Source organism: Lycium ferocissimum, chromosome 1 (assembly GCF_029784015.1).
Source record: "Lycium ferocissimum isolate CSIRO_LF1 chromosome 1, AGI_CSIRO_Lferr_CH_V1, whole genome shotgun sequence".
NCBI lineage: Eukaryota > Viridiplantae > Streptophyta > Magnoliopsida > Solanales > Solanaceae > Lycium > Lycium ferocissimum.
The window spans coordinates 14,757,331-14,780,338 of NC_081342.1; the positions used below are offsets into that span (position 1 = coordinate 14,757,331).

The 23,008-nt window shown below is 34.5% G+C and overlaps 1 protein-coding gene across 1 annotated transcript; it reads left to right on the top strand.

Annotated features, from left to right (window-relative positions):
• The first annotated feature begins 21,009 nt into the window (after window positions 1-21,009).
• On the top strand, window positions 21,010-22,502 carry LOC132068976 (putative F-box/LRR-repeat protein At5g02700). Its single transcript, XM_059462609.1, has one exon. It carries the CDS (start codon window positions 21,010-21,012, stop codon window positions 22,456-22,458), a length of 1,449 nt encoding a protein of 482 aa, XP_059318592.1. The 3' UTR covers window positions 22,459-22,502.
• Window positions 22,503-23,008: the final 506 nt, after the last annotated feature.

A 23,008-nucleotide genomic window follows, 5' to 3' on the forward strand; every position in this document is an offset into this window, starting at 1 on the left:
TTTTAGATATTTTGACTAAATTATCCTTAGTTATATACTACTACCTAATTAAGTGGACACGTATTTTGAACCTGAATAAAAGCCTAAGTGAGCATTTATTCTAAACCGAAGAGATTAAAAAATTGTCGTGTAGTTTAATGTAATAACCATTTAGGTAATTCCCGAAAGGTGTGACTTTTGAGTAGGAGGTATCTTTTGAGTTTTTTTCTCTTTTTGTTTTAAAACAAATACATGATTTTTAAATTGTAAAATGCAAAAAATAAAAAAATAAAAGGGGAAATAACAGTGCATGGCAATTATGGAAAAGTAATCACCCGATTTAGCCCATCTTTATTTTATTACCCGCTATAGCCACTTTTTCACTCTTCTATTTTTTCCTTCCCCTGCCATCTCCAGCGAGCTCAATTGAGCTCGACCAGCTCCTCCACCACGAACCACCACTGTACAGCCCTTCGTCTCTGTCTCTCTATGAGATTTGACGAGTTCCGACCACCACCACATCATGGACTTGGCTAGGAGAAGATACAGGTGCCGGGAAACTCCATTAACGGCTAGGGCGTAGGGCCAACCATAGTTGATGGCGATCGAAATTTGATTTAGAGCAAAACCCTAATCGTGAAAAGCTACGTTTCCTCTGAGATCGGAACTCGATACAAGATTTATACAATAGGCGTATTTGGGTGTTGTATACGTGAAAAAGTGCGAATGTAACTACGGAATGTAATTTCTAGGGTTACACTATTATAATTTCACAAGAAAAACTGAGAAATTAAAGTGTTTATAAACACCGGTCTCTTTTATATATAAACGTATAGATAAATTATTAAGATTATTAGACGGAAATGGAAGTGTGTATAAAGACCCCTTATACATTATATATAAACCCCTCTCATATACTAACACCTCTTGTATAAGTTTATAAAATATTATATACTAGTCTCATACATTATTATACACTTTTTTTCTATACAAGATTATATAAAGAATAACTAGTTATTACCGTTTTTTTTTTTTTTTTTCTCCTTGATGGATCTTTGTATTGTAAATTGAATGTATAAAATGTGTATATTATTGTAAAATATCATGTTTTGTTTGGAAAAAGTGATTTGCTATTTTTGCTTATGGAATGTAACTTAAAAAATGATGACTATTTTCAAAACTTGAATGCAATTTCAAAATTATGTTGGCTAAACGGATTGTACACTATTATAATTTCACAAAAAAAACTAAGAAATTAAATAAATCGTCATTCTAATATAATTAATCACTGGTCTATAGAAACACTGTTTTCTTATATATAAACGTAGATAGATAAATTATTAGGATTATTGGACGGAAATTTTTATATTAAACTAGGCAAATACAAGTAAAATATATACAACATGACACACCTATGAATGCAAATGGAAATGATGATACCGATTAAGCAAAATAACCAGACATCGCGTATGTAGATTTTCATAAGATATTTATTTTTCTTGAAGATTTATTTTTATTCAAATCTTTGTTAGGCCATAAAATTTTCAAGAATTTGCGTTACAATGATCTTTATTTGAAAACAAATCTTCAAATTAATTGTACGATTCAATTGGAAGAAATTGGTTTACAGTGCAACTTGTTTTTGGGGAAAGATCTATCTTTTTAATTTTTGACTTTTCAAAACTTTTAAAAATCACCCCAAACTCTTGTATTTTATAAATAAAAATAAAAAATAAAAAAAATCTCATCTATTTATGACCCAACTAATTCTATCTACCATGTTTCTCCATTAAAGCCGCATTTACCATATTTTCGCAATTAAAATAATTTTTCTCTATAAATTTAAGATTCTTCGTACAATATGTTGATATTATATTAAATAATAGGTAGTTATTACTTTTACACATGTTAGTTTTTTTAGCAATGTGAATAATTTGTCTCTCTTGCAAGGATGGATCTTTGTATTGTAAATTGAATTGTAGTAGCTAGTAAGTGTGTTATTAACAATTGTTGTTAAAATATCATGAGCCTGTTCGCATAATTTGGAATTAGCAATGCACATGATTTGTATGGTTGTGTATTCTTGATAGTTTTTTTAAAACTTATAGATATAAGTAATGTTTCATGTTTTCCAAAAAAACAAATGAAATATGTTTTGAAAAGTTATGGCCACACATTTTCAAAACTTGAAAAATTTCATCCAAATCAAAATTTTCAGAATATTTTTGGGAATATATGGCCAAACGTTAGCTAAGTATGTCATGTTTGGACTCTACAAAGGAAAGAAGAAGATTTATGAATTAAAACATCATTGCTATAATCTCATTTTGTAATATCTTTTATTTTTAAAATAATTTTGAAGAGTATTTTTGCATTAACGGATGAAAGAACGCACCCTTACAAGCAGTTTGTAAACTACTATTTAGCGCGTTGCAACCGTTTTTTGTAAACTACTATTTAGCGCGTTACTGAAGGGCTAATTCGGAGTTAAACGAATGCCACCCCCTCACAAACAGAGTAACCTTTAGTAAACACTGTTTTCTTGATCAAAATTAATTCTTCAAAGGGAACCATAAGTGGAAAGTTGAATGCACAAGGTCTAGAAATGGAAGAAGAAGATGATGAAATGGTTCCTCACGATCCCAATGTTGTCGTTATCGATAGTGGTAAGTCATGCAGTGTGTCGATTCCAAAGAAGTATGCCGAAGATCATTTACCTCGTCTTGCACCAGGCAAGTCCAAGATATTAGAATTGAAGATTTTCCTGGGAAGAACAACTTCAGGATGGAATTCGTGCACTCAAATTTCGGAGATTACTATCTTAGAACAGGGTGGGAGAGATATAGAGATGAACACAAGTTGGAATATGGAGATTTTATATCGTTTTATAAGAAGAAAGAAAACCAAAATGGAAATGATGATACCTATGTAATTACTGCTTGGAAACTGCCTAAGCTTGAACCAGACACCACGTAAGTCTTCAATTCCCAATTTATTAGTCAAAATTACTGAGCTGATCCTACTTTTCTTGAATAAGGCTAATTAGAGATTTCTATATTCATATTTTGTGTTGCAGTGAACCAGCAGATATAGTACAAGTGCTTGTCAAGAATTTACGTTACAATGATCTTTATAAAAATCCCATTGGATTACGGTTATTAAAGAAAGAAGTGGAAGAGAATCTCTTTGATCTTCCTATTCCTAAAGTAGGAGAAGAAATAATTGTTCCTCTATTTGATTCAATTGGAAGAAAGTGGTTTACAGTGCAACTAGTGCATGGTGAGCAAGAGGGATACTATCTTGGAGGAAAAGGATGGGAGGAATATGTAACTAAGCACAAGTTGTTAATTTTTGACACCGTCTTTGTTAACAAAATCATCTGGGATCCAAGTGAAGAGATTCAGCTTGTCAACATCTCATTTCACTATGAAATCACTTATCAGTTAAGAAATGCTAAGCCCCAAAAGAAACAGAAAAAATTAGGTAAGATGATGGAGAATAGTTCAGCACCGGCTTCTACTACTACTACTACTGCTGAGAATAATAGTTCAGCACCTGCTTCTACAGCAACTACTACTGGTGATAATAGTTCGGCACCTGCTTCTACTCCAACTACTATGAGCGATAATAGGAGCAAGGGTAATCGCTTACAGAGGAATATTGAACTTCATTGTGATGAACCAGAATATGATAGTGATGATGCTTACTGGCTCTGAAAACACAAGCCATCAACTAAGTAGTTCGGTGTCTTAACAGTTTCAGTGTAATACATTCATCCATTGGGATTAGCCATCAAACTAAGCAGCTTCATACATTTTGCTCAGTTTCTTAACAGTTTTTCGCTGAGATCTCTTACATGTTAGTATATTCTGTAGCAATGTGAATTGTCCTGTCTTTTCTGCATAATAATGGAAAACATGCTATAAGTATGTCCACTAGTTTCTGTATTCTTTCGATAGCTTATATCGGTGATTGACTTGGGAGAAATTCCTCCTTTCTTAAATTGTTCATTGCTAATGCTTTCTTTGAAGTTATATATTTTAAACTGGTCTGATTACAGTTTGAAAAGCAGGAGCAGACATGAACACAAAGGCTTGGGGAATAATTTAATTGATATACAAATATTTTGGTTCCCACATGGCAATGAGTATATAGGGTTCTTCGGTTGATTAGACAGTAAAACAGTTAGTACTAACTGATGCTGGGTAGTTTGATTCTTATTGCAAAGCTGCTATATCTATAAAACCAGGAGTATTAAATCTAAGCTCTCCTAAAATGTGACAGGGCAGACTATTCTTATTTATTGTGATCCAAATATAAGTGATCAAGCTAATCGACACGGAGAGGTAGTCGGCCTAAGAAAGCTAGTACTTCACAGTTGATGCTACTGTGGTCATATCTTGTGCTTGACCTTGTCCCACCAGTAGTATATATATGGCTTCTCTTTTGTCCTCTCATTATACTTGCTACTACAAGAGGAGCACACTAGTTAAGTGAATACTTCAAAACTGTTGTTTACTGTGTATTTGCTGCAAGTATGGCCTTAATTAGGTGTTGGTCATGCAGCAGGTCACAAAAATAAGAGGATCATGGGTTAATTAGGCTGGTCAGCTCCCACTAGCATAAGATATAAGATTATGCGACTCTAAAATAGATCATTACGTTTCGTATAGACCTTACTCATACGAAAAAAATGAAAATCAAGTTATTTCGCAAAAATGAGTAAATCGAGGGAGCAAAGTGAAATTATTAATGAGAAAATGAGTGAGTCATTTATAAAATTTTAAAAATCAAAATTTACGTAGATTTCTTTTATACTTCGAGTTTTGTCCAACAGTACTCAAACTAACAATAGGTTGCTTTCTAAGTAATTAGAAAGCACTATACTATTCTGGCCCTCTTGTAGTATTATCAGTGCCTCTCTTAATTGTGATTTCATACATAGCTTCAAGCAGTTCACCTTTGCCAATATCTCTAATTTCAATTTGCGGGTGCGCTGCTAATTCATCTGGCTGTTTGACCTCCTCTGCATTAACACACCATTCTTCAATCTGCCATGTCGAATTGAGAGGAAATATCGCGTTCCAGTCGTGACCATCAATCTCAGTCATTGCAAAAAAATCCAGTTCTTCTTTCAGTTGCAACTTGCGTACCCTCTCAATAACGATGTTGTCCGAAACAGCCAAATTATATACTTCCGCATACGCATACCAATGTCCTTTAAGAAAGTAGTGATCTTCATTTTCACACACAAGTAACATGTGATCCCACTCTTGTCCGTTATGATCAACCAAAATTAGATTTTTCTTTTCGCCGAGAGCAGGTGCAGGAATATGAGGATGGAGTTTCTCTCTGACTTGTTCCGGTGGGAGCCATAAGCCATTGGCGCTAAGGTCAGATTTTGTTAGTTTCTTGGATATCAACGCTTCTCTATTTGTCAACGTGCTGACACGAACAGTTTGGACTCTGCATATAAGATACTCCAACAATCTCAGTTGGATAATTATCAAACAAGAATAAGTACGTTTTTATTAAGTGATCAAATAAGTAACATATACATACTCAGATTTGGGGAGTGGCTGAGTATGATCACTCTTTTCATTGGTGATGATTTTATTTTCCTCAATCTTGACTTCATTTCCTTTTATATCTTTATTTTCAGTCTCTGGGTCCAGTACTATAGGATCGCTTTCTTGATCACCTACTTTCATTGCAGGTATATTCTTGATGGGTTCACCTGTGGAAATACAAAGCCAAAAAGCATGCATGCACCATTTATTCATATAAAGAACGTAACAGGGTCTTTAAATTGGATACTATTAATTAATTGATACATTGGAAATTTAACATAATCGAAATGGAGTTGACGTACTTAGCTTGCAGTCATTGATCTCTTGATCTTCAATTACGTCTGTTATTTTGGGCGCCAGTGAATCTCTTTCTTCATCAACTTCTAGCGTTTGAGATTCTGGTTTCCCAGCTTCTTTGTCCCTTTGTTCGTTAGACATTTTGAAATTCTTGATTCTTGCTTCTAATAAATTCAAAGAGTTTTTTTTTTTTTTGCTTCTACTACTAAATTCAGAGAGAGAAAGGACGCGATATATTCCACTTACCACCACAATTTATAAGTAGCCGCATTGTCTCGAAGTGCCCCCGGATGACTACTTTGAACTTTTAATAGTTTTGGCAGTTACTATTTTTTTACAAGGTTTTTGAGTTAAGTGATTTTTATAGCATATGTCGCACAAAGTAAGTGAAATGTCAAAGATTAGTACTAGCTCGAGATTGTATTACCCAATGTAAAAGTAGGACAACGTTGCATGTTATTGTTTTTGTGACAATCTAATCCTTTGTTTTGAGTTTATCATCCCATTTCTCGATTTGAGACTTTTCATTGGTTCATATAATGTTTTAGGACTTTTTGGTCTGCTTGGTTTAGGACCCGAGGGGCTGGGGGGTGGTTCAGCGCATTCAGGAATAACCTTGGAATTGCAGATTTCCAGCTGCTATCTAGGGCATAGTTGTCGCGTGGACCAGGTCGCGATCGAAAAAATTAGGAGATCAGGAGTGGGTCGGGACAGGGGTGGATCTAAACACCCTCGGCAAAAAACTAAACTATATATATAAGGTATTTTTTATTTTTTTATGTACATATATAGATTTTGAATACCTTGAACACAAGAGTAGAAGTTGGTTCAGTGGTTTAAGGGGTTCAAAATTCACATTGAGATTCCAAGTTCAAATCTCAAAAACTACATTTTTATTTTTCGAACCCCCTCAGTGAAAATCCTTGATCCGCCACTAGGTCAGGACATTTCTACTTCGCAGACGCAAGATTAGTGTCGCGACCGCTGAAGGGTCGACTGACTAGCCTTCGAGAACACGCCCCTCAGTCCATGATTGCGTAGCTAAGGGAAGTAGGTTAGGTCTGCGGTAGCGAGGGTCATATTTTGAACGTGCAAAAGGGAGTGTTCAGGTATAAATATTAGATTCTCGGGTTTTTTGTCATTCTTCATCATTTGTGAAGCTTGAAATTTCGGATTGAGCCAATTTTGGAAGGGATCTTCACCTATATCTTGAAGATAAGTAATACACACTTGATTTTGATTATATATCTTGAATACCTATGGATTTTAACACCCAAATCAAGGAATCAAAGAGGTGAAATTGGGAGTTTTTGCCCAAATTATAATAACGAGTAATTTGGAGGTTTGAACATTGAATTTGCATCTGAAATTGAAATCTAATGATAGATTTGGATTCATAGGGTTATGCTTTGAGGATTATTACTTGTCGTAAAATTCTTCTTTAATTGATGTGGACTCTCATATGATGTATTATAGTATTATTATAATATTTAAATAGTGATAAGTCTTTTTTTAAAATTTTATTTATTTATTTATTATTTTTGGACAAATATTAATTAGTGCTTTAAGGACCACGACTTGTCCTAAAACTTTTTGGCTCACGTGTCTAATTGATGGAGACTCTCATAAGATGTATTAAAGTATTAATATAATGTTTAAATATAAATAAGTCCCTTCTTAAATTTTAGTTGTTACTTTTTTAGACAAATATTGGCTTTAGTCTATACATACCAATTGATCGATTATTGACAAATGACGTAGTCGAGCCGAAACTATATATGTTGGCTATTGACAATGTTCAGAATTATTATATACTTATCCTCGGTCCTTTAAATTTGTGAAGATTGGGATTTAGGCTTTTAATAACGTGTCTGATATCGCATTATATTAGGTTTGTTATAGATTCTTAAGGTCCATAATTTCTCACAATGTCTGATTTAGTATAAATTATGTTGGATTATAATTTTTAACATTGCGTCAATTAACATTGTGGCAGAATCTAAAGACAACAGAATAAAGATGTATACTAAAATATATTTTCATTTCATTGCATTCCCCTCGTCACGCCCCGAACCATGGCTCGATATGCCATACCGCATGTGACCGAGCGAACCACATGGCTTGCTGAATCATTTAGGCATACATGAGCGGAAATTAGTTATGAGCTTTTATAAAACATGAGATGTCATAATAATTTAATGAAATACTTGTTTAAATCATGAATGCGATAACATGAGTTGAGCCAAAGATGGCTAACCACCTTGCATGTCTAACATAACTACTCCGAATAGTCTATGAAACCTCTAATCGTGAATCCCGAAAAGACATTTTGTTAGAATGAGATGGGGCTCACCAATAAGCCGGGTAAGTGCCATAAAGGCGTCGTTATGTTGCATTTAGTATAAATTATGTTGGTTTAGAACCGAAAGAAATAACACGGGACAAGGAATAACATGATAAGAACAAATTGAAAACCTGGACATGAACATGAGCATGAATATATATATATATATATATATCTATATATATAAATATATAGCATACGTAAAACATGATAAGTAGGGAGAGCGATTTCATAAACCGACCATGTGATATCAAAGATGTATACCTTGCCAGGGTATAAGATGGTATCGTGCACGATGGATCCAATATATTTTCATTTGTCCTACGGCTACGTAGTTTCGGCTATCATTTTGTGCAACTCCCAAAAACATGAACATAATATAGTTGGCTAAATGATTTTCGTGAATTAACTTGTACTAGTCTTGTAATCATGATTTCACGAAAATAACTTGTAAACATGGTTTCATGAAATAGCTCGTATTTAGAGAGTATTTATCTTGTATCATAGCATGAAAGTAATTATGTAATACATTTGCATGAAAACTTTTAAATATGTAGGATATTCATGAAACAATCATTCTTAGTCAAAAACATGCATGCAAGAACCCATGGAATACAAGATATGGGTTTTCATGGATTACGGACGGATTCTCAATAATCATAAAGAAATATTAAGAACACAATGATGGAATTATAACAATGCAAACATAATATAATTATAGACATGGACCTAGGGTTATCATGAGCATAGTATGGAAACCCTAGTTTTGTAAAGTTTCATACTTTATGGATTAGGAGGCGTGGGGAAGAACAATGATGTTCCCACACGTAGATAGTAACTCTACATACCTGGTAATGCCTCAAACTTGAATTAAAGACTCTAACTTGAAGAGGATTTCCAAAATCTTGAATTCTTGAACCTTGAGATGGGTTTACTCAAGTTAGAAAGAGATTAGGGACCTGAATTCAACCTAAAATCATGATAAAACTTACCTTGTAGGGTTCTTGAGGCTTGGGACTTGTTCTTCTTGACTTTAGGTTAATTTTTTCGTGAATGGGGTGCTAAACCCCAAACCATAAATATAACTTAAAACGCGTAAACCCGACCTTTTGACCCGAAACTGACCCGTTTCGCGATGGTTCCGCGATGCGGGTGCATCGCGCAACATTCTGAAGCTAAAAACTCAGAGTTGCGCGATCTCTCCGCGAAGCGGGGCCATCGCGCACTCTCTCACGCGCCCTCACGCGCCCCGAGAAGTGACGGGTGTCGGTTTTGCACAGTGTTCGGTAAAATGGGCATAACTTCTCGTACATAACTCTGTTCAAGACCCATAATATACCGTTGGAAAGCTATTTCAAAGGGCTACAACTTTTATCAAGGAAGGTTCCTCAAATGCCCAACGGATTTGCACGAAATTTGACTGGAAGTCAGACGTATCAAAAACTTAGCCGATTCTATAGGATTTCAAGTGCTTTACTATTAGCCATATTGAGATGATCATATCTCCTTGATCCGATCTATGATTGGCTTGGTCCTTATATCGTTAGAAAGGTATTTCTACATACTATAACTTTCATTAAGGGTACTTTCCCAAATTTCAAACTGATCAAGGAGTTATCATCCAAGTAGGCGTATCAACCATTTTCGCAAAACGTTCAAACCTTGGCCGCTAAAACTCTTATGCTATGAGTCTAAACTTAGTTCCAAGATGTAGGGTGTTACATCCCCATCCAAAACATAAAAAAGATTTCATATCTATGAAAGCCCAAAAGCTTTCACTTAATACTTCCATAAATGAAAGCTCTATAAAAAGTAGAATGAAATTGAAAAAAAAAAAAAAAAAAAACTAGTCTAGGGGGTCCATTGCTTTCACAAATAAAAGTTTTGCAAAAAGTTACATTAAACACTAGTCTATTAAGGGGTAGGAGAGAGAAATCGTCATCAACTCTTCCCCGAGCCTTTCAAAGATTACACAAAAATATGCAACACCAGATGCTCATTTCTATCCGTTGTCTGTCCTCTCCAATGCCCTTGAAGAGACGCTCCATGTCATTTCTCAATAGGAGAATATGGTGATGGTGATAGCATGGTAGTCGAGCATGAATCCTTTTTATCATTTTCTTCCATAGAGTGGCGTGATCTTTAAGGACTTTCTTCCTCTCTTTCTTACCATTTTTTTTTTTTATCTACATACAAACAATAGAGTATCGTTGACCAACCACGATATAAAACAATAATAATGGCCGACAAGTTTAGTAATAGACCCTGATGAAACTGTAAAAATAGAACATAAAAAAGCACTACCAAATTAAGTAGAAATAACACATACTATATAATTTCAAAAAAGGCTAAAGTTCAAGTCTAGTAATAGACCACGATGAATTTGCAAAACTAAAAACAGGAAAAAGAAAAAAAAAACACAATCGAAACAGGTAAAATAAGTAGAAACAACACATATTTCGACAAAAAAAAGCTAAAGTTCTAAAAAAAAAAAAATCCAAAACTTTATGAACATTGGGCTTTATCAAGTTTGGTAAAAACAAAACATTTTGTCAACTTTCAAGGCAATATGGATCTCAAAATGCTTTGACACAGATGCAAAATAAAACAAAATACCCAAGGACAACAACTGGAGAGCTTCCGAGCTTGGAAGTGAAGAACAATCGACTGCAGATTTTGAGAGCTTGATGGAGAGAAGAAGAATCGACTGAAGAGAGAGGGGGACTTATGTAAATTTTTTGAGAAGAGAAATGGACTTAAGTGTATTTTAAAGAGAAGAGGAGAGACTTAAGTATAATTTAATAAACAGAAATCCTTACCCAAATTCTTTAATATTATGAAAGGACCCCGAGCCCTTTTCTAAAGGCTAATATGAAAAAATAAATGGAAAAGAAATTAAATGGCTTTTTTGCCATTAAGTTTTCAAAGTGCCCTGTCTTCCAAATTTTATCGGGTAGCATTGATGTGTTCATGAAAGAAAGGCATGATACTATTAACAATAACTATCGGAATGAGAGCTGTTAGTTTGCACGACCTACTTCCTATCCTATGCATAACCAATTTTCGCTTAGGGATGGAACATATTACTGTACTTGTTCTATGCTAGCGTCTTTGCGGAATAACAAACTGCATGTAAGTAAAGGAAACATGATATTTTACGTGGAAACAACATGGCTCAAAAGGTGATGAAAACTACGACCCACAGACACAGGATTTGCTCAACAACTTCACTATAACAATGAGCCAACTCCAAGTTACAATTACAATCTCTGTAACCTATCCAACCCTCAAACTTGCTACCCAACCTCTGACTAGCAAGCTATCTCCAAGTAGTAAACTTCCTACTTGGAGTTACAGTATTTTGTATCTACTTTTTATGCTTCTTAATAAGCGGATAAAGATACAACTCGATAAACCAACCTAATACACAAATCTAGACTTCAGAAATGAGAAACATTATTCAGTAAAACAACTACATTGATCTTTCTCTGTGTAATAGGGACGCAACCCTGGATTCTTGAATATGCTGGATATATCTTTTGACAAAGACAATATTCTACATTCTCTCTTTGTGGGTGCGCAAACTTCTTCTAGGAAAGACCTGGGTACTTATAACATTATGCTCCCCAGGTCGGCAAACACAAAACTCTTTGCCAGTCAGTTAATGACACGCATGTAGGGTTTGTTTATTATTTGGATTCTTGACTTGTTGAGTACGCTTCTAATATGTGTAGAAAGCTTACTAATCCCTATAAATATGGCAAGAAAATCTGCATCTTGACCACCAAGTTCTTTCCATAATTGCAAATCCTAGTTGTTGTAGGACTTGCCCTGGAACATGTTCACGAACCTGTTTCATCCACCTGGTTCGTCTGCCTCTGAATCTCTGCACTGTCTGAGATAGAACATGTTCATGTACCTGTTCCACCAATCTCTTTCATTCTTCATCTGCAGTTGAACTGCTTCTGAGATATTGGCTGGAACATACTGATAGACTTGTTTCATATATCTGTATAGCTCTGTGTCTACAACTGGTCATGCATTTATGTATTGTTGGGAAAATCATGTCTTCAACATCGACTCATTTATTGATTCTGATTTTGTTCTTGCTCTGTGTTGGAACATGTTTGCAGACCTGGTTCTTCTGTCAACCTGATTCACATGTTTTGTTTGCAAACTCTTTAGCTGAACAATTTCTTCATTCTGAACATTGTCTTCTGAGTCTGAGTCAATTCACCTCTCATCTTCAACATTATCTCACCACTACTGGCTATTCATCCACTGCACCTGATTCCTTCACTATACTTGACGACTCCTTTATATAGCACAATTTGCATACTTGTTCTACACTTTCATTGAACTACTTTTAGGACTGAGTCTGTGTTCATCCCCTTCTTTGCTCTACATGTGCCTCTGTGATTGAGCCTCTATGTTGACGGTTCATTCTACTCTCTATCTGATTTCTACATTGCACTTGTCTTTGCACACATATTCCGTTGTTCATGTATTGGCATTTTCCTCTGGTGCTTTATTGGAATGGAACATGTCCTTGGACCTGTTCTTACCATCCTGTGTTGGCTGCTTCTTCGACCTTTTATATTTTTTGAAACTCCTACTTCACTAGCTTCCCTCAAATGCTTGCCCACACCCTATATCAACATTGTATGTTATCACTGTGCTTTCTTGCTTAGAGCTTTCACCATGCCTTTAGGCTGGTTTACTTTTACTTGTTCAGGTCCTTGCTTTGTCAATCATTACCAGATGTATCTAGACCTGGTTTATTTACTTTGGGTTAGCTTTGTCAATCATCAAGCCTACACACTTGGCTGTATGCCAGCAAGAGTAATAATAGTATCATTTAGAGGTATCAAAATGAGCCCAAAGCTAAATTACCCACCAACTCCCTCAGATTTTTATGGGTTGGGCTCAAGATAATTTAAAACTGGGCTAGATTGTAACACATTTTAAAATGATTGTCAGCTTAGCCCAGTTTAATCACCAACTTCAACCAGCTTTCTGTCTTCACTAAGTCAAGCATGACCCATTTACCCCACCTACCACCACCCGTACCCTACCCCACTCACCCCACCCTCCAAAAAAAGATATATTTTTTTAAAAAAAAGTTTTAGAAGTTTTTTTTATTTATTATTGACGACCCCCCCCCCCCCCCCCCCCCCCACCCAAAAAAAAAAAACACCCTAAAAAAAAAAAATTAAAAAGATTATAAAAGCTTTTTTTTTTTTTTTTTTGAAATTTTACACCACCCGTCCCCTGCAACACCCCCACGCCCTTGCGACCTACCCGCCACCACCCTCCAAAATCTTTTATATTTTTTTTGGCGGGTCATGATCCAATCCGGTTTTTAGCCCAAAGTAAATTTGGGCGGGTCTTGACCCAACTCGATTTTCAGTACAACCCATTTTAACCTCTCCAATTTCAGGCCAACCCGCCCATTTGACACCCCCTAGTATCATTGATATCTACTTCTCTGGATCACTACACCCTGTCAAATTGCCTCTGTGACAACCTAGTTGTTCAACTTTAGTACCCTAAGTTTTATATCTAGCTTAAAATTCTTAAAGTTACTTAAATATCTAGCCGCGCTATGTGGCTAAATTGGAGTAATCTTTTAAGTAGTGATTTTTTTGGTTTAAGTTGAAAAGATTCTTTGTTCTGATTTTCTCGCAGATCTGTTTTGTTATCTGAAGTACCCTTCCACTACAGTGAAATCCTATCTCTTGCATGTAGACACTTTACAGAATAAAGGATTCATTCAGTCACAAACTGCATTACCTGATCAATCCTCGACCAATTCAGACTAGAAAGCTTGTTATAATTTCACATAATATAAGACATGCTATTATCGTTTCATAATGTATTGTGTTATAGTATATTGTATTGTATTGTTGTGTGGATATAATGTTTGGATGAAGCTCCTCTTCATTTTCCCCAAGTTCCTACTTGGATGAGAGACAAATGTCAAAGTTAAGTCTCAAAGGTTGAGATCTAATTACCCAAATTAAGGTCCTAATCATGGTTTGAATAACAAATATTTTCTTTGTTTATTCTAAAGAATATTGACAATTCCAAAATTCTAGCTAAAACATTATCTCACCTATAAATTAATCCCAAAATTTTCTCTCTTTTCCTATTTTATTACGTGCTCTCTTTTTTTCCCTTCTTTTGAACAATTTTTTCTTTTTGTTAAACAGTTCTTAATCTTTTTGACCTACGTCCTCTTTACATTCCATCAAATATGGGAAATCTGGATATGTTCCCAAAAAACTTCTAGTCATAATTCTTGCTTATTTACACAAACTTATTCACTTAACATGATTAGTTTACATGAATGTTGTACATGATTATTATACCCCATTTTAACTAAGGTCAAAATGGTTTACAACATTCCGGTAATTACGGGGTTAATTAAAGTTGAGGAGTCGCCACTTAATTATCTATGGTAAATTAGGACACCTAAAGTTTATTAAAGTAATTGTCTAAAGTTAACTCCGTTTTAAAGTTTACGAAACTTAAAAATTCCAGGTAAGGGTTCAATTAATCCAAAGAAAAGGTATTAAACATCCTTTAAGATCCATTAAAAATGATTAACTGACCGGACTTAATTTATTAAAAAGGCTAGGGTAATATTCAAAGAGTGTCTCTTTTTAATTATGAAAAGAGTTCTAAACACAAAAATAAGGCAAAGTATCATATTAACTTAAAGTAATTTATTTCATGTTTAAAAGTAAAATAGCTGCTTGTTTTGGTACCTTAGTAGAAAACTGATTGTGGAGATTAAAAGTGGACACAAGATTGCGAGAGTAATACTTGGACCCGATAAGTAAAAAATAAAGGATTTGACGTCAGAACTTAGAGAAAGAAACATTTTTAGAGTAAAGAAATATTTAATATTTAAGGAAAGTTTCATATTCTTGGCGTAACATAAAAATTTGACACGAATTTGCTGAGCCTAAAAAAACGCTGTAAGCATTTTAACTCAAGGTTTTAAAGGATAAATCTAAAAATACATAATGGGGGTTAATGAAAAGTGAGCCAAAACTCAAAATAGTCGACTTCTAGGTTTCGAAAACTAATTCCAAACTCTATTATATCTTGTTCTGTTTCAAAATCAAGCTACTGTCAAAGTCTTCTAAGCATTTGACTCGACACTATTAGCTAGAGAGACCAGTCCTACGTGATCAAACAATAAATTAGTTGCTAACTAGAAATTGTCTGTAGATGACCAAATAAAACCATTTATCAACTAGATGATCCTCATATAAGCAAGTAAATATGACAATAAGCAAATAGCAGTAAAAGAAGAGAAATAAATGGCATCTGCTATGGTTTGGTGTTCTGATACGAAGTTGTATGACAATAAGTCCAGAATTTCTAGATGTGTTGTAGGTTTGACTCCATGGTGGTACAAGAGTCTCGGATTAAGTAGGACTCCATTTTGCTCCAGTGTTCATGCAAAGAGAGAAATGTAAAGATTAGTCGGTCCATTTCTAACCGTAAATAAAACGTAAAGTGAATCAAATTCTAGTATCAGATGATAGTCTACATTATGTAAATCTAAGCACAAAGTGGATCTAGAATCAAACAAAGTCAACTACTAATATTTATATCCTAGGTTTATAGTGTTGCTAAAGTGCACTTCATCACAACTATTGAAACTTACTGGTTATTGTAGAAACTACCTGCAGCACCATAGGAAATCCTATAGTCAATATATCTAGTCTAGCATTATCATAAAGTAGTATGTTCATTTCACAGTAAGAAATCAGAGAAGGTATAGATTAGTTTGCTTATCTATCAAAACTAGCAGATAACCACAGAAAGTAATATGTTTTCACATAGACATTTCATCAAACATTTGTACAAAAGCCCAAGGATGCAATTTATAGGCAAATAAATACTAAAACATAGTTTTCCCAGAGCCCAAGTAGCATAGCACATTTTTACAGTATATTCATTCAACATGCATAAAAACAAGAGATCCCTATAATCATAATATCTAAGAAATATAGTTATATTCTAGGTATAGCCTGAAGAATCCACGGACATGGCCATTTTTTGACATGAGCAATTTAGACATATTTTTCAAAAAGACATTTGAACATATCAAAGGTAGCAAGAGGTATCAGCTACATGAATCCAAACACACCATTTTCTTGAATAGAAGAGGTAAAATAGAAAGGACTGGATATTACCTCTCTGTGGTGTAGTGAACGGGACGTCGGGATCTCAGATCTACTCTCCTTTGACAAAATAGAAACGAACAGAGATTGAGAGATAACAAAATGCTAAAGTTTTCTTTGAGAAACAGTAGAAAATAACTTAAATGAGAGAGTTTTCCATAGTTCAAACTTGATTTCAGCCGAACAGTTAGAGATGTATTTATAGGAGAAAGAGGACTAGGGCTTCATTTGGGGGGATTTTGAGGCTACAGTTTTCGAAATCTAGTCAAAAATTGTTTGAAATTCGAACGTTTGAGGATTTTTGGACGAACTTGTAGCCCGTTCACGTGATTTGGTCAGATTTGTACTCAAAATGGTGAGATTTCGGTCTGAATTCGGGTCTGCCATGTTTTTGGCTTCGTATGCGTCTTGTGATACGTTGAAGTAGGTGTAACAGAGCTTGCACAAAAATGGTGTAGCACTTTTGATCTTGTATCTGACAAAGCTAGAATTGTATCAAAACAAAAGGGTCAAAAATGTCCATGATTATAAAATAGTTCGCGTCATGTGATTATACGCTACGGTTATCTTGTATCTGCATATGTCGACTAATTGTTCCCATATTATTTTACCCGAATAATTTTTTACCACTAAAATAACTCAATCCGACCCTAATTTTTTTTTCGTTACATACCGAAATTTTTCCAAAAAAAAACATAAAAATTATCTATTATTTTTACTTGAAAAAAAAAAATTCGAATCGGATTGAGTTATTTTTTAGTGGGTAAAAAAATTATTTGAGGGTAAAATAATTTTGAAGGAGATGATGCGTGGCAACGCTAGACATAAGGGTATAATTGAACCCATAAAAGATAACCGTATATAATTCCAAAGTATAACGAAGGGTATGGATAAACTATTTTTCAAAGTTTAGGGGTAATTTTAACCCTTTTCCGATAATAAAAATGTATTAGGCTATTTGAAAGGAACTTGGGCTGCTCTTACGATTGGGCCCTTCGTTTGAGCTGATCAAAAGGAGAAATGGGCTGATAATTAAGAGGGAAAAATGGCCAAATGGGTCAACTACAAAGCTTTGTTAAACTGTAAATAAAATGGCCAACTCTTGTTTTGAAAATTCCTCCTCCTTATATTTCTTTTGGCTTCTAACTTAATAACTAGTACAATATATTATGTGATGACAATTAGTAATTAATATGTAGAAAACAAAGTACTAATATTACAAACTTATCGTTAATGATTTAGCGTATAAAGTATCAACTTATAGCATAATTTAATAACTACGAAAATAAAGTAATGACAATCAATTACTAAAAAGAAGTGTAAAATAATAAAAATATAATTATGAGTTAGTAATTCTAAAAATACTGACAATGATAATAAAAAGGATAATTATTATAATAGTAGAGAATAGTAGTGAAAATAAGGTAATTATTAATTTAGAAGCTTAGAAAGTGAATCGGAAGAAAGGAGGGTCAAAATTGGGTGTCAACAATGATCGGAGATGAAAATATTGAAAACTAAAAATATTCTTAACACTTGATCACTAAACTAAAAAGAGCACATAATGAAATAGTAAAAGGAGAAAATTTTAGGATTAATTTATAGGTGACATAATATTTTAGCTAGAATTTTGGTATTGCCAAATAGTTTTAGAGTAAATAAAGGAAATATTTGTTATTGTAATTATGGTTAGGACCTTGATTTGGGTAATTAGATCTCAACCTTTAATTCTAAAGTTCGACACGTGTCTCTCATCTAAATAGGAACGGGCAATTCGCAGAATTGCCCTTCTTTTGGGGTGGTCTTTAAATTTTGCCCTTCGGCCAACACCCATAGGTTCCAGGTTCGAACCCATGCGCAGTCAAAATTTTAAAAAAAATTCGCAAGGTAGAGTTTAAATTTCGCTATGCCCCCAACGGCATACACTTGTGAAGGAATTACCAAAGTTATGCCGGACTCGGCATACTTATGCCTTGTGAGACTTGGCATAAGTATCACCGGGTCCGCATAACTTTGATAATTCTTCACAGTTATCTTGGTCCTAAAAGTTTGCCCATTAAAAGTATGCCCCCACCGGCATAACTTTGTGAAGGAATTATCAAAGTTATGCCGGACCCGGCATACTTATGCCTTATGGGCAGACTTGGCATAAGTATGCCGGGTCCGGCATAAAATTTGTAATTCCTTAACAAAAGTATGCCGGGTCCGGCATACACGCGACCCAAACCTTGTCTTGCGATTTTTTTTTTAATTTATGCTTGAGCGGGGGTTCGAACTCGTAACCTCATGATTTCGAGCGCGAAAAAGCTCAAAGTTGCAATGCGAAGGGCAAAAATTAAAGACCGAAGAATATGAGGGGCATAATTTAAAGACCACAAATATGAGGGGCAAAATTTAAAGACCACCCCCAAAGAAGGGCACTCCGCGCAAAAAAATGAATAGGAACTTGGGAAAAATGGAGAGAAGAGAAATGGAGAAGAGCCGGATCCATAATGTTTCGATTGATTGCATCGTTTATTATTGCTTAATAACATTCTTATTGTTAGGTTTGAATCTATTGAATAGTAGTGTAACTAGTAAGTTTACTAAAATGCCCTCTAACTCTTGCAAATATTAAATTTATTAATAATTACTCATAAAAATAATTTAAGACAATCTCCCTCAAATACTAATTTATCACAAAGTATGCCTTGTAAATATATTGAGCTATTAAATTAATTCATGGAATTCTAACAAAATTAATGGAAAGCTTGTTATTAATATTAAAATTACAATAAGTACACCTCATGATTTTGACAGATTATTCAAATACATGCAAATAAAAATCTCCAAAACCAGACACAGTTACAAGTTACAACATAAAATGTGATATACACTCCTAAATCTTAAACCATGATTTTAATCTGGTAAATTACATTACGAGATTATATTGCTTAATAAAATAACTTACCTTATGCAAATAATAATCCCCATAACTGAAACTTAGTTAATTACAACACAAAGAAAAACTAAACAAAGATTGTCATGGACAAAAATATGTACATGTAGGTTGTAGTATCGACGGAGGCGAACCCATGTATTGTGTTCTGAATGCTCGAGCGCCCATTGACCCGGACATGAACTATATATATTTGTATAAAAACTTCTGAAAAAATGACGGGGGCGAATCCACGTACTGTGTCCGAATACCCATTGACCCGAATGCGAACTATATATATTTATATAAAAACTTCTGAAAAAATGAATGGAAGAGTTGAGTAGCACCCATCAAACAAAAGTTGTGGTAGGTGCTTTGGTGGAGAGTTTGAATTGAAGGGCGTGACGGACTTGGCCTGGGTTCGATTACCAAATTATACAAAATTTACGAGCTCCTGCCTTTTTTCCCTCAAATAATTCTAAGCTTATATGGTAGCAAAATTTTATGATCGGTAGCAACTTTGCTCTAAAGGGAGGTTAGCATCCACGACCTTAAAATTCTGGGTCCGTCACTGAGTATCAAAACAAGGACAATAACCTGAGCATATAAAATGGCTAACTAAAATTAGCAAAAGGTAGATGGAGATAAAGATACAGAAACAAAAAGAGAGCGAAACAAAACAAAAAGTTTGCCGAGGGGAAGAACGAAGGCGTAGGCTATTTAGGTGGAGTTCAACAATAAAAAATAAGGTAAAGGATAAAATAGGATTATAAAATAATAAGCAAGGACATAATTGAAAAGAGAAATAAGATAACGATACAACCGCACCATCGGTCGTTACATAAAATTGGGTTTTTCATTGTTACGTAATGATGAATTTAATAATACGATACTATAAATTAAAATTAAGTAACAATCAAAACAACCATTGTATTTTTAGTAACAATACAATATGATACAATGAGTAACAACGATCCAAACAAGTTGTAATAGTGCAACTATTATGTGTGTTTCAAAAATAAAGTACAGTGAATTAACTCAACCGTACGACCGAGACGATTGGGATGATTTCGAAAAGCATACTTTGGTTGTACACAATTTAGTGCTTTAGTAATTAATAACCCTTTGCGTACAAAACTCATATAAATTACCCGATAAGAATGAATACTTATTTAGTAAAAATGTGTTTTGAATATATACTGCTCCCTCCGGCCTCCGTTCACTTTTACTTGTCCAAAAGATTCCAAAACTAGATTTTTACTTTTACTCGTCACTTTTAGCATATCAAGATAAGACAATTTATTTTTTCCTGTTTTACCCATAGTATTAATTACCCACTTCAAATCATTTTTCAAATCCAATAAAAATATGCACTAATTAATATGAGTACATTGGTAAATTATGCATTTTATTTATTATTTCTTAAATAGCGTAAAAAGTTTAAAGTGGATAAGTAAAAGTGAATAAAGGGAGTACAAAACAAGTATGATCGGCTTAAAGTTCTCGCGTACAATCTTGGCCCGAGGACGAGAGAAGAATTGAGTGTATTTAGAATTTTATTTGCCTATTGAAAAGCTAACAGAAGGCGATTAAATTATGTACACCCTTTTAAAATTAGGATTCCTACAATATATAGGGTTTTATTTTACGTAACCTATATATTTGCAGAATCTGTATCATCGCAGCCTCCAAGCCACGACCATGAGGACAGCTAATGGGAGAAAGAAGAAGAATTGTACGACCATAACATTGGACGTATTGCCTCACTGCCTCATTCACAAAGTACTCTCTTATCTTCCTTTTAAAGAAGCAGCCCAGATGAGCATTCTCTCGAAAACATGGCTGCAAGCCTGGTTGACTCATCCCAACTTGGAATTCACACTTCCTTATCTCAAAGTAGTGGATAGTTTCATGGAGAGATATAGGGATGGGAAAATCCCTATAGAAAAATTTGAATTATCAGACTCTGCAGGCTCCTCTCAAGGTTTCCCTTCAATTGATAAATGGATTGACATTGCACTTCAGAATGGTGTAAAATATCTTGTCTTTAAAGTTGCTAGCATTTCGTTGCCTATTTTCACAATCTTGGCAGCTAAATCTTTAAGAGAATTGGTTCTAGAGGGTTGTACTCTTAATATGCCTGTTTCGTTATCTAGTGGTATTGCGAATTGCGATTCTTTGAGAAAGCTTTCTCTATCTTGTGTAAGTTTAGATGAACACATGCTTCAAACTCTGCTAAGTAGCTGTCCTTTGATTGTCAATTTCATCCTCAAGGATTGTGATGGGTTGGAAAAGATTGAGTTGTTGAATCTTCAAAAAATCAAGTCAGTTTCCATTTCGACACAAAGAAACCTTCCTGTTAAAATCCGAGCACCAACTCTTGAACATCTGTCTTATTCTGGTTATTTATCGGATGAATTGGATGTTGTTGAATGTCAGAATCTGATTTTTTTAGATGTATCATATGTGTTGACATCTGATGGATTTCTGCAGCACCTTATTTCTAGATTTCAATCCCTAAAGGTCTTGAAGATTCAGTATTGTGGGGACAATTTGGAGATCGATTCTCCAAATTTGGTATCATTTGAGTATGTGAGAGATCAAATTCCCGAACATAAAATTGTGATAGAGTCAAGAAAACTGAAGCACTCAAAAATTGTTCTTCACTGCTACGACTATTTAAATGATGCATGGTTTTGTAAGTTGAGGAAGTTTCTATCAAATTCGACCTCATGGTCTCAAGTGTCCCTCCATTTTCCCAAATGCAATGAGATCAACATGAAAGATTTGCAACTGCACCACAGAGTTGCTACCCCACAGGTAGACATTTTAAATGTCAATATTCTATGGCAGAATGCGGAGTGCCCAACGTTTGTGGATGCTTTGCTATGGAGTTGTCATCCTAGGAGACTCAACCTACACTCAAGTATTAAAATGATTACATGCTTCATCTGTTGTTTAATGTATATGAAGAATTCAAGTCAGTCTTTTTCTCAAAGAAGCAAGCCTTGGCATATTCATCAATTAATGGAAATAAAAGTTTTTGATGGGAGAAATCAGCCGCTGCAACTCAGAAATGGGGAGCTAGCAATAAGCACCCTTACGGATTGGAAGGAAGTTTCTTTTTTATTAGATTGGCGATGCAGTTAATTTATCATTATTTCAAATTGAATGCACTTATTCATTTCTAAAGTTTATTAATCTGTTTGTCAGTATAAATTCTTATTACATCTAGCTTTAAATTCTTGCACTTTCCAAAATATCTAGCCGCACTACGTGGCCCATAGTTAAGCAGTCTATTAAGGACTGGATAATTATGCTGAAGTTGAATCATAAGATTCTTTATTCTGACTCTCATAATTCTATTACGTTATCAGAAGCACCCTTCAACTATAGTGATATTCTTTCCTCTTACATGTGCTATGCCATTTGTCAGTGATCAGTTAATGTAACTACATTCTTTCTGACAATTATGTCACTGGTAGTGTTAATTTAGGTAAAAAAAAATAAATAACTGAGCAATCTCAAGATACCAATAGATTTTTGTAGACATGGATTTGAAGGTCTGTGATTAGATATATCAATGTCTCAATCCTTGATCGAAGCAGTTGGCTCTTTATGGTAAAAAAAAGCCTTAACTGCCTCAACTTTTCTCATCTCTGAGAGCATTGCCACCATATAGTGGCCAAGTACAATATTT